The 13,029-nt window shown below is 41.0% G+C and overlaps 1 protein-coding gene across 2 annotated transcripts in view; it reads right to left on the reverse strand.

Moving 5' to 3' along the window:
• pde11a (phosphodiesterase 11a) overlaps positions 1 to 13,029 on the reverse strand; it is an 89,033-nt gene that overhangs the window by 18,655 nt on the left and 57,349 nt on the right. The window contains exons 9-13 of one of the 2 annotated variants that reach the window (XM_035410878.1): positions 11,341 to 11,433; positions 8,627 to 8,701; positions 1,880 to 2,026; positions 1,573 to 1,680; positions 485 to 594 (exon numbers count right to left, since the gene is read on the reverse strand). In XM_035410878.1, coding sequence (XP_035266769.1) covers positions 485 to 594; positions 1,573 to 1,680; positions 1,880 to 2,026; positions 8,627 to 8,701; positions 11,341 to 11,433 — 533 coding nt within the window. The remainder of the gene's footprint in view (positions 1 to 484; positions 595 to 1,572; positions 1,681 to 1,879; positions 2,027 to 8,626; positions 8,702 to 11,340; positions 11,434 to 13,029) is intronic. The other variant, XM_035410879.1, reaches the window with a different exon arrangement.

Raw genomic sequence — 13,029 nt, forward strand, 5'->3', positions numbered from 1 at the left:
TTCATTTGAATAGAATAAGCTTAATGGCACAGTATGTGTATCATAGATTTTATATATAATATAGCTATTAAAAAATTATATTTTGGTTGCACAAGGTGGCCACCCTGCTACTGGTCTTTCAACGACACATATGGGGCCTGATTTACTAAGACCTTTAGCATGTGCAAAACCTTTTGTACAGGCAAAACTAATAACACAACTGATGATTGGTGTGAAAAAAAATACAGTACAATGACCAATCATGGATCATGTTCCTGGTTTTGCATGTACATGTAGGTCTTAGTAACTGAGGCCCACAGTCTGTACATGAACACACCCAATACGGAGCGACACAGTATGCCACGCAGCGGCTGTTAAAGCCACAATCCATCCGTGCAGTCATGGACATTATTCTTTACGTACTCGTCTTGCTCTGTCAAATTGCATGGCATTGGGAGTGATTTGTGTTGAAACGGGGAGGCCAGTCCGAAAGGCAGCCACTCACTTGGCCTGGAAAGCGTTGTTGGTGCCGCGGTGGTCCAGGTCATGGCAGATGCAGCCCACGATCAGAGCCAGAATCTCCACTTCAGTCAGGGTCTCCTGGAATCCTGCAGTCTGGGTGACACAGACAGAGGAGATGTCAGTCAGCCAGTCAGTCATTCTCTTAATGCATTCATTCATAGCTGCCTTCCTTTCACTGTGCATCCACACACAGAAAAGTTACCAGTGGAAAAAGGAAGAAGAATGCTATCTGTGAAATTCTGGTCATGGTTAAATTATCTTTAGGGTGAGAATTTCAGTGTCAATACTTTCTTTAAAAACAAAAGTCTATTTCACCTTGGAATTTCAAAAGCAATTGAAATTACAAATAAATCCTGGGAAACACGCTATGTTGTGACTTACATACTCGTAAGAATCAATAGTGGTTAATTACTGTTGTGACACCACCCCCATTCACTCTTTTAATTGCATTCTTTATACTATGCACATGAAAGTATTGATGACATTGTATGTCCTTATACTTGCAACTAAAATAAAATAATGTTTGTAAAAACAAGGGAAGTATGGGGTGGAAAGTAGCATGGCACTCATTAAAACACACTGCAGGACAATGCTGTACTAATAACACGCCTACACAACACCACATTCTTCTCCACCGTTAATAAGTCATTATGATAGCTTACTGTGTTTCATTATGCCGTACATGCACAGGAAGTGATTTTCCCTGACACGCAGGTGATTATTTTGTTTCTCCTTTATTTAAACAGGTGAGTCCCATTGAGATGTCTTTCTCTTTTTCAAGGGAGCCCTGGCCAAATGGGGTGATGGGGTGAACTGCTGTGGTTGAATCCACTCAGGCCTGCCACACCACTCTGTGGGATATGTCGGTCCTGTTTTGGATGGGTTGTGTTGAGTGAAAGTTGCAGGGTACTAGCGTGGTTCCACAGGTGTGGCCTGCGCCAAACCACAAGCAGGTGAACTTTCTCATAGAGGAGCCACTCGGCGAGCGAGTTTTGTGAGCGAGTGAATCGTTTGTGTTTGCTTGCCGGGGCCATCAGAACCCTCGCGGGCCTGTGTTGGGGCCGTACTTACAGTCAGCATGGAGAACATGCACTGGCAGACGTTGAAGGCGTGCCGCCAGTTGTGATATGGCACCATGCGGTAGTTCTTCCTCACTGTCAGCAGCCACCTACACAGCGTCTGCACAGGGAGCAGAGACAGAGAGAGAGTGTGAGAGAGAGAGGGACAGAGTGAGAGTGTGAGAGAGAGAGGGACAGAGTGAGAGTGCGAGAGAGAGAGGGACAGAGAGAGAGAGAGAGAGAGTCAGCAGGGCACCTGTTCCCAGGGCTGCTCTGCTCTGCTCTCAGGCGGCAGCACTCGATGTGGCTGTGAGCCTCACCTCGTAGTCGATCTTGAATTTCTGCACCATGCCCAACTCCATAAACATGCGCAGGGCAGCAGTTATCATGGCGTCCACATCGAGGGAGAAGTCATCGAAGGATAACTTATCGATGCCAAGTTCACAAACAAGGGGGATGTTTGCAGCCTGAAAATGAATATGGAGGGAGAGAGAAAGAAATGGACACAAATATACTGAGAAAATTCAACTCTGAAGTCATCACGAAATCACATCACTCCTGTCTTGAAAGAATTTCACAGGTTACTGTTTAAAGCCCAAGTCAACTTAAAACCACTCCTCTTGCACTACAAGTCACTTTGTGGTGTTCCCTCCTTCTTATCTTTCTGACTCCCGATACCCTACCAAACATCCAGGCAGTGAAGGCCCTCCCAGCAACGCATACAGTATTTGGCAACAAGATCTTCACTAGGGGAGCCCTTTGGGATGCCCTTGCTCAACACATCAAGGACACAATCAGTACTTTTAAAGCATTCTTAAAAACACATCTTTTCTGTGCGGTGTATTAATGTTATTTTGTTTCCCATTTCTTGTGTGTGCACTTATATTTTTTCTATTTTATCCGAAAACAAATATATAAAAATTATTTTTTTAAAATTATTTTTATATATTCTATATATACATTCACTGTGTGGGCATCTTTGAGAAAAGCACTAAATACATTACTGTTATCAGTTAATCCACACAGGTTGGCTCTGGCACTCAGTTTCTCATGCAACTACTGCCCACTTTACAGTCAAGTGCGACAGTATGGGTCTGTGGTTCTGCAGTAAAACTATTTATATGTCACTGGTTCTCCATAATGACTCTGCGTGTGACTGCCACTGTAAAAGACCTTATGATACCGCTCAGTGTTAGAAGGCTCTTTTCACAGTACATTACTGTTTTGCATCTGGAGAAAATTATTGTATGATTATTGTTGAGGAGAAACAAATTTTTTTGTGTTAGATTTACAGTAAAATGGTTTCCACAGTAGAGACACAGGATATTACTGTAACTAATTTACCACAAAATACAGTAATATCCCCTAAAATTTGGTAACAGTAAATGTCCACTAAATCCACAGTAATTAGCTGGCAATCATTTACTGTAAAATGAACTTGAAGATGCAATTGTAAATCAATCGGTAATTCAGGGCGTTTACAAATTAAGGCATGTCCAACTCAATTTCAGTATCATGGTGAAAAGAAACAGCTTATGCTGGTAGCTGGTAATCAGCATTACCTGCTAGAGCTAGGTTTGTGAAGCATGGTAGCTGGTAGTTGGTAGTTGGTGACCAGCTAGAGCTGGTACCTGGTGACCCGTTAGAACTAGTTTTGCTAAACATGGTAGCTGGTTGTTGGTAGCTGGTGACCCGCCAGAACTAGGTTTGTGAAGCATGGTAGCTGGTAGTTAGTAGCTGGTGACCTGCTAGAATTAGGTTTGTGAAACATGGTAGCTGGTGACCTGCTAGAGCTGGGTTTGTGAAGCATGGTAGCTGGTGACCAGCGACCAGCTAGATCACAAGTACCAATAAATGTCCTTTTTTGTTGAAATTCATCAGCATCTGGCAATACAATTGCAGTACAAAGCCTAACATAACATATCTACATATTTTTTGTAACTGAATACACTTCTAATTCAAAAACTTTACACTGCATGTTTGAAACCAACCAAGGGAAAGAACCCTAGAATATAAATTTAATTTGAATTTAAATTTTTTAAGGCCAGCTTGACCAGGCTGGTACACCAGCTCAGCCCAGCTGAACCAGGCTGGTACATCAGTTCAGCCCAGCTCGATCAGGTTAGTACACCAGCTAAAACCAGCTCAACCTGCAACATTTCTAAGATGATCTTAAGGTGGTCTTAGATATAATTTATAGCTAGGCAATCTCATCATGAGACATGGTATGCTCCTGCAGAGCAGTTGCAAAAGATGTTGGTTTACGAACTTACTGGTGGGTGTGGTGGGGCTTCGGTTTCATTATGTGCTGTTTTGTCAGATAGGACAAAATTGCCAATTTCCTATGGCATTAAACAGCACATAATGAAACCTGTTAGATGAAGAACTGCCACATGCACATTTATCAAACTAGACTCCTCAACCAAATTATTGTCATGACACCCTGAGAATGAGAAGAAGCTTGGTTTAGGTAATTTTCATCTTAGCTGGATATAAGCCTAAAATAGTGCTTAATTCTTTGGGCATTTGTTCTTTTATTATAATTTGTATAAAGAAAACTTATGGACTGTGCTACTGTTCCACTACAGTTACATTTCGTTGATGTACTTGTAATGCTCTGTAGCCAATATGTCTTTAAATCACTGAAAAGGATATATATGTTCAGAAAGTAAATGGAGAAAAATAATTCCGTAAACATGCACACTTTTTAAAAGTGATTTTAAATGTCAATACCATGCTAAATTAATTCAGATTTTTTTGTATCCTAGGTATCCTCAGTATATAAAAAATGCATATGTCACACAATTTGAGAAATGTGAAGGTGTGCATTGGTAGAAGCACAAATATAGCACAATGCAGGATGTCTGTACTGAAATACCTCCTGTTGCACCATCCAACCAATGTTGATGCAAATGCCAAACTGGCAGTGGCAAAAAAATATTCCATTTGCAGCAGACAAAATTAGCAATTCCGCCTGGGACCATTTGCATTACTGTTCTCACCAAAAGTGTGAGAAAGTGGTTCTACAGTATGGTTCTTTTTGTAAATAACTAATCTTGTATTTTGGCTCAATCTTTGAATCCTTAGCTCCACAGAATAAGCATTTTGAGTTCCAGAATCTTTTCCAAATTAACTACCCTCCCAGAAGACCTGGAAATATCTGAAAATGACACTCCTCCTCTGAAGAACTCGCTAATGAAAGACTCTAAATATAGAAGAAATTCAAAGAAGGATGCTTAATTAATGAGAGGGTAACTGGCAGAGGAATTAAAGTGTTGTTTATGTTCCATCCTCCCATTGATAAATTGCGATCGTCGTCATCAACAACTTCCCCCTTTAATTCTTTAAAATTAGAAACACACACTACCAGCATCATTAACCAACGAAACCTGGCCCAGATACTTTTAAATGATCTGTATACTGTGCACATGAAAACAGGACACCAGGATGAAAAGAACATTATTTTTCAATATTTAAACGACAACTGCCAGCTTTCGGCATTAATGTGATCTCAATCGAATTGGAAGTATTAGACCATATTTCTGTGTTAAATCCTCATGATTGGCCGAAATGTTTGTCAGCTGCCTTAGAAAATGCTTCTTCAAATTCAAACAGTGTACACTGGTACCACTGAGAGCACCGCTTAGCGCAGTGCTAATCTCTAAATGTGACAGCAATCTGGGCACCGCAGTGGCAGAGACTCAGCAAATAACTAAACAGAATGACGTGCCAGCAAACCTACCCTTAAACTGAAGGCTAAGCACCAGTGACTGAGAGGGTGCTACAGTGGAAATACATGCCACAAATCATATTTATCAGTCACCTGATAACTCTAACTCTTGTTCAGACAATCCAAACCTACATGGCACATTACTGCTTAGAGATCAGGTCACACAAACACATTGCGCAGAGGAGAATGTCTTTGTCTACTCTTCTAGCACATTCACTGGAGTGGATTCAATGTGCACTCATTTTGTATAGGGTTTGCTCAGTTCGCAATGCCCAGTCGTACTCTCTGGCCTGACACATCGCTATCATACCTGCCCCATCACTTTGTGAGGGCGCGGAATGGCGGGAGCCCTCCTCTGAACCGCACGCTGTCAGCTCCTCCTCTTTACGGTTCCGCGGTCTGCAGGCCGAGCCGTGCGGTTACGTGCACGTTCAGCTGGCGGCTCAATGCAGGTCAGAGCGTTCGCTCTCGCGTAATGAAGGAGGGACAAGCCTTCGAGTGAAACCCAGCCTCCCCGGGTTACGCTCTCTGCTACGGCCAAACGTGCACCGCCCCCCACCCGGTCAGCACAGACCAAGCACGCCTCACTTTGAGAGAAACATTAAAGGCTGAATATGTTCTCACCCCTCTCTCTTTTGCACAGTTAGAGTAATGCGCAACATGGCCACTGAAAGCAGAAAAATTCACCAGTGTCTTATTTTTTCAGACTGTTTGACTTTCAGCTTGGTAAGTACACAGACCAATTCTGTGCCCCTGGTTATAACTGCAGATCGACTGTGGAAGCTGTCTACTGGTGACATTTTTCTTTGGAAAAGCTTTTTCTTAGAAATTCCATTTGCAGCTCTGAAGAGCGCTCTGAGCAGACATAGTTTGGAGGGGGGGGGGGGGTACAGCACGTTCAGAGATCTGACAGTTTGGGCTGAAGCGTTGTGCTTGTGGACAGGGGTGTCCATAGGGAATACTACTGAGAGCACAGCTAAGCATTCATTAATGTGTTCATTTTCCAGCCCTGCAACCCATATAGGAGCTATGTGATCCATTATGTTGTCATGACAGCCTCAATAAGCATACTCCGCAAAAGCGCTGGTGCTTTCACACAGCTGTATTAATAATGCATCTAAATCCTTAAGTATTGATTTCACATTTTCATTAAAAACACCAAGTTTAGGTTCTCTAAATCAAGAATGGAGACTGCACTTTCAGTCCGGCTGAATAATTACACACTTCGAATATTTTGCGTGTGGTAAGTGAACGGTGACTAGAGGTTTTTTTATTATTCTTTCAACAGTACCACATACAGTAATGGCAAAAGCACACCTGATGCACCACATATACATAATGTACATTACCCGTGTTTCTCATATATGCAAACCGAAACTGGATGGATCTGAAGGGCTCTGTTTTTATTCAGAAAGGTCTGCTCTTAAATCTTGCTCAGTAAATTCAAATGCATTTCAAAACTCTGCATTTGCATGCATCATTGTACAGCTTAATAAAGATATTTTACAATTCCAAAATTCCTTGAAGGTGTTATAGTACACATTATGTGATATTTTCATTACTCATAAATCAAAAATCACTATTCATTCTATCATATCACAAAAAAGCAGAACAATTGATTACGTTAGAATGCACAGAACTATATGAAACTAGTGATTTTAGGTCTATTATTATGAGCTACGCCAATGTTATTCATATATTATTTCAATTTCCTTGCTTCTTGGCTTAGCTAACACTTACAGCCTGTTAAGGACATTGTTTTTTGTCCAGACTTGTTTATGTTGCACCACCAAAGTTGTGCCATGGCCTAACTGAAGGTGGATTTGACCAAGGGTGTATGGCTTGCAGCAGGTTGAGATCACTGGTAATGAAAATTCCCAGAAGCTATTCGCCTGGACTGTTTCAGAATAACCCCAGCTAAACAAGGGGTAAAGTACAGTAGTGATGTACAGTACATTGGGACCGGGTTAGGTTTGAGGTCTTATGGAGATCTCTCTATGTGTTCGGGGAGCATAAGAAATGTCCAGATCTGAGCACTAGACACACAGTGAAAACCTGCCTTTAAAACACAGGGGTACCCTGCTTGAAGGCACTTGGTCAAATTTCCTGGCCTTGACACTTTTGAGAACTGTATTTCATGACCGTAGACTAAACCAGTGTAAATGTGGCTCCTGTTTTGTGTTTCCCTTTGTTGTTCATCACCTATATTTGCTTTATGTGTTTTTGCCTGTGTGGTTTTTTTGAATATAATAAGATAAATATGAAAAATAATTGCATACAAAACAATAAATATAAAAAGCTACTGCATGAAATTTTTCATAGATAAACATGATTTATGCCCACTACGTCTTTATTATATAGTAGAGCATTTTTAATGTAAATCACTTTCATTGTTAAATTCGATCTCGCAGAGGTAAAAGACAACCCTTAACTTTATATATTGTTTAAATTGTTTGGAACAGAGATGAAGATGATATATACTGAGCATATTTACATAAAGCTTATTCCTCTGTTGCTTTAAAATCCCAATATATTTGACCCAGGCTAACAGTTTCACAAATGCTAATAAGCAAACAGAATAGAAGGATTGAATACACCCTCATACACACATACAACAGAGCACATACTGTCATCTGGGTTAAGAGATGCTCCTTCTGTTTAATATACTCTCCAGATTGGCATAATATGTTCTTGCCCAAGTAACTTTTTAACTTAAAATACCCAGGCACCGTTACAGGTTAAATTGCATTGTGAACCTTTAGGGCAATGTTGAGATTTTCATTGCCAAGCATTATGAATGAGAATTGTCCATTTCCTTTTATCAAGACTAATAACTGACTTGAAGGCAGCAATACAATTGCTTAGATAAGAAATAATTATTCACTTCTTTTCATGAGATTTATCTTTCATGTAACAATGCAAACAATCTTATTTTCCTAAGACACATTGTAAATACTATTTGCCTGTGCAGAGAGCGTTTATGTAGACTCTGTGAGGCGCTCAAGAATATCTTCCATGCAGCACTTAATATGTTCATATAAGATACTGCCACCTGTATAAATCTGCAGTATAAATATTTCTGGTACCCATTTTAAATCCGAGCAGTCAAGCAAACTTTAAGCAAACAAAGAAGCTACTAGATAGACTTCTGAGAAAATGTATTTCATGGCATCCCCTCTGGGTTAATTCAGGCATGAGAGTCAATTATTTCTTTCCAGGTGAGCAGTGTTGTTATGAAACAAGCCATGTTTGCTATGACACCAAGAGACAGATGAAACTGAGGCAGTGTGAGGACTTTGCGTGTGCAGACAGAAAAAATCAGTGTACGATAACTTACCTCCTTCAAGCCGGTGGTCCTTACCTTGAATTTGTCCACCTCCGTCTTCGAACAGGTGGCATGGTATGACAGGACCTAAAATAAAACATGACACCTTTAATCCAAAAGCCCCTCTTACGAAACACCTTCATCTCAAAACTTCCACGCCCATGAATTTTAACCTGTGACTCCAAAAATACAGTTCAAATGTGTAAACTTATTCAGTATAGAAGAGATGCAGAATATGCCATATGCAAGTCTTTCAGTTTTTTTGCATAAAGGCATTTCCGGAAGCACATGAATGAAGTGCAATAATGCGATTGGCTGCGGAGGTGTCTGTGAAGACACTTAAGAGTGATGTCACTAAAAGTGAAGCAGAATGAGAGGCACTTTCAGAGCACCACAATGGAGGTAATACAGGGTTCCACTCCTTCACGTACTGCATTCCTTCACAAGAAATGCTGCTGAGGTTTAATGAAAAATGGAAAAATTATTCACCGGTCTCTTTATTTCCAGTCGTAAATTACATAAACGTATTACAGTCTGGAGGCCCTCATAAATCCAGATTGTACTGGCTCTGCAAGCAATATCAGAACACATCAGGTGCAATAAAAGGTGCTGATGAGGTAAAAGAAGGCTGGAGCGTGGCGCTAAGCTCGCCCTCGCTCTCTACGGGGCGGGGAAATCAAGACTGGGATTCGTGTGACGTTCCACGTCGCCGTTTCCACACCCCCTTTTCCCAAATCCGTGGAGAAATAACTCTCACTTAAGTCTCAGGCTCCTTATTTGATCAAATGCGCTCATGTTTATTCAGTGGTGCCAGGGGCAATGCATTTGCACGCTCAGTCACTCAAAGCAACCCCCCATCCCCTCCCCCCAGATTCGGCCTACCTCCCCCTACCGCCCCCACGCGTAAGAGTGTCTGTGCACCGCTCCGACCCAGTCAGCCACTTCCTCACTGTTAGACCAGTGAAAGAGGCACTGTGACACAGAGCCCCATTACCACTGTGGGCCTCATTATTGTCACTCTCAATTTCATTGAGGAACAGTTCTGGTCTTTTTTTTCCCTCTCCGCTCATTAATAATTTCTCTTGACTTGAAAGTCTTAATGGGGATCTATCTTTTCACTTTACACACTCGCTAGTTACATGACACAAACAGGACAAATACGGTAATTTACTATGGCCTGCACTGATCGCACCGAGAGGCCGATTTAAACACAAGATGTCGACCCATTACTGCCAAACACACAGGCTTTCTACAGGGCCCCCTTGGTGGTATTAGGACATGATGCTACACTACACGGTTATGTTTCTGTAGGGGGTTCATATCAATTGTGGTAACAACAGCCTCTTTATGTGTTTCCAAACATCTGAATTCTACACCACATATAACACTTTATGGCATTTGTCTTTACATTTGTTGTTTTTGGCTGGGTACAAATATGTCACTTTTGTGTGTCATGTTCATGGGCGTTGCAGGTTACGACCTATAACTAGAAGAGGTCACCTTCTCCTCACCTACCAAAAAATTAATAATTAATTAATGAAGTAATTAATAATAAATAATTGTCAAAAACTCAACTTAAAAAAATATTATGTTAAAAAGCTCCACATGTATGGTGCATATTTTTTATCTTTAAGCAATGACACCCTGTAGAGGTATTGGTGGCCTCTTGAGCCCCTCATTGCGGCAGTGTCCTTTGTAAATTTGGGAGAATGCAATCATGCAATTTGAAGGGGAGTAGGCAAACCGCAATCTGAACCCTAAAGTGCAAAAGCCAATGATGCAGAGCCCAGATGACATATAAATATAATTAATTAAGTAAATTTGAATTTCCTTACAACGAGTGTCACGCGTTTCTTTTTACCTATACACAGTGTTATTTTTAAAGGAGAACCTCGGTTCGATCGCTTGGACACCAACTTTTCCTGTGTAGCTCATACCACCACCTTGCAAGAGTTATCTTGAGACGTGACATGCCATGGTCTATGGGACACCGGCACTGGGCTCTAACAAAAGGAAGCAGGGGAAGGAGCTCTGTTCAGGATCATTTAGCATTTAGCACTTATTTTACTATTTACTATGCTATGCATTCTGCAATACTACAGCTACACAGTAAAGTGTCCAGTGTTAATTCAACTCTAACAGTGTTCATTCAACTGTTACCAGATAATATTTGGTCCCACTCTGGATCTCCTATGTGTTGAATTAACACTGTTAGAGTTGAATTAACACTGGACATTTTACTGTGTATGCATTACCATTGATACCACAATCAGCGTTACTGTTGCAAGTACACCACAGTGTCTACAGGAAAACAGCAGTTCTGGACTTGTACCTCAGTGCTAAGACTATAAGGCCAATAGTTCATTAAGATTTTTTGCCTGGGAACAGCAACAGTAAAGTCTAACTTGTTTCCTCGTGTCCACAGCAGAGAACATTTTATCAATGAACACTGGTAAATCAACACCACACACTATCAGCAGGTACAGGCAGTGCGCATCAGTGATTGATTAGACATGTCTACTGCCGGAAACGTGCCCTAAAAGCTGCTAGGAGAGGAATCCAAACAATTTCAATTCTTACCTTTCTGGCTAACGTCTGTTATCACTGTAGCGCAGATACTTTCTTTGAACTTTAGGGAGTTCTCTACATTTAGAGTTATCACTATAGTGCAGTCAGGCCTTTATATGCATTTATAAGTAGCTGATAGGAAAAAATACAGTTCTTACATCCAGAGCCACAGACTGCTTCGCCCACGACTTCTTCACTTGGTCATACATGATGGTGTTGTTAATGCCGAGGCCACAGAAGATGACAAAGGCCTGGAGAGGAAAGAGAGACAATGCCTGCGTGGGACCCGGGGGACACATCCAACGCATACAAGAAGCGGAACGCTGCGCTGCATCTGACCGTCCGCAAGATTTGATTTGCAGTCAGATTACTGTGTAGATGACAGGTAATATTGTCTGGCGCAAACCAAAAGCACTGATAAAATCAACGGGTAAGTGCACTTTCTGCATTCTCCTGTTTTCAGCTGTGACACAAAAGATAAAATACATTTGTATCTATGGCCAAAATGGAGCTCTTTAAACTGCCATTTCGGTGAAAGCAGATCCAAAGCGGTAAAATGCTTGCTCTAGGGCTGTTTTTTTTTTTTTTACTTCTTGAGTGGTAATACTCAAGCATCTGAGTGTCTGCATCAGAAGTTAAAAGCTGATGTTTTGTGTGGATTACACACACACACAAACACACACACTCACACACACACACCCATACCAAATCCCTTGAGATACAAATAAATTTAAATGTCTTCATTCAATAAAATATTGCACTATGCCATTAAAGCAGTAAGCACATGCCATGTGTATGAAAGGCAGTCATTGTACATCATACCAGAATTTATCATAAGACAAAGTGTGAATACATGTATGCATACTGCTACTTGGACATAGTGTCAAGTTTTAGATCACAGCTTTTGAGAGAGAGACAACATAACTTGATATGACAAATAAGTTGTTCATGGTCCATGCAATATTATGTTGTTATTGAGTAGTCTGCTCTGGTTGACCATACCATAAGAATGCTGCATGTTTCTCTCTCTCTCTCCCCTCCACAGATATCATAGGTAATGTCTAAAGGCAATTAAAAGCAGCACTGAGGCCCTTATCTGCGCAAACAAATCTAGGGGGTCATGGCGTCTCCACTCCTGGAGAGTGTAATTACCTCTGAAGAGACATTAGAGCATGAAGCTATTTATGAGGGTCTCAGGGTCCAGTATGGCCACAGCATACCATAAGGAGTGTGGTTCCTTTTTGATTTTAAGCTAGAATGCCAATCTGTGACATTCAATAGAAATCATCAGCTGAAAGTCTTGATGTCGGTGTAGGTAAAGACTGTTGAGGCCTGCCTGTGTGGAATTCCATTTTTGTAGGCAGCTCCACCTTCAAGTGGAGCGTGATACGACTGGCCTTGTCACATGGATAATATTTTGCCCAAAGGTACAGATTACACTACTGGCAGAACAATTGAACAATTGAACAATTATTGCCTACAACCTTCACCTCTGTTGTTACAAGCAAAAATTTCCATTTCCATTTTGCAGAGTTATTCAATAGCTGAGCTGAATTACATCCCAACATATTCACGTTTGATTGTCATTAAGGCAAAAAGAGGCTAAAATCATGAATCTTTCATTAAAAATATTATGGTGCTCAGCCCTGCTTTCAACAACTTAAAGTCAATTTAATTAATAAGTAAATTTGCCAGCTTTTACATAAGCCAGTCCTTATCATAAATGAGCCCCCTTCCACACTTTAACTCGGCATCGACCAATCAGGGGAAGCAATCCGTGCCGAGGTAGGTATTTATGATGGCAGAAGGAAAAAAGTTTTATTTCTCTTTCAGAAAAGAGGTTATTT

Source organism: Anguilla anguilla, chromosome 3 (genome assembly GCF_013347855.1).
Source record: "Anguilla anguilla isolate fAngAng1 chromosome 3, fAngAng1.pri, whole genome shotgun sequence".
NCBI classification, from domain to species: domain Eukaryota; kingdom Metazoa; phylum Chordata; class Actinopteri; order Anguilliformes; family Anguillidae; genus Anguilla; species Anguilla anguilla.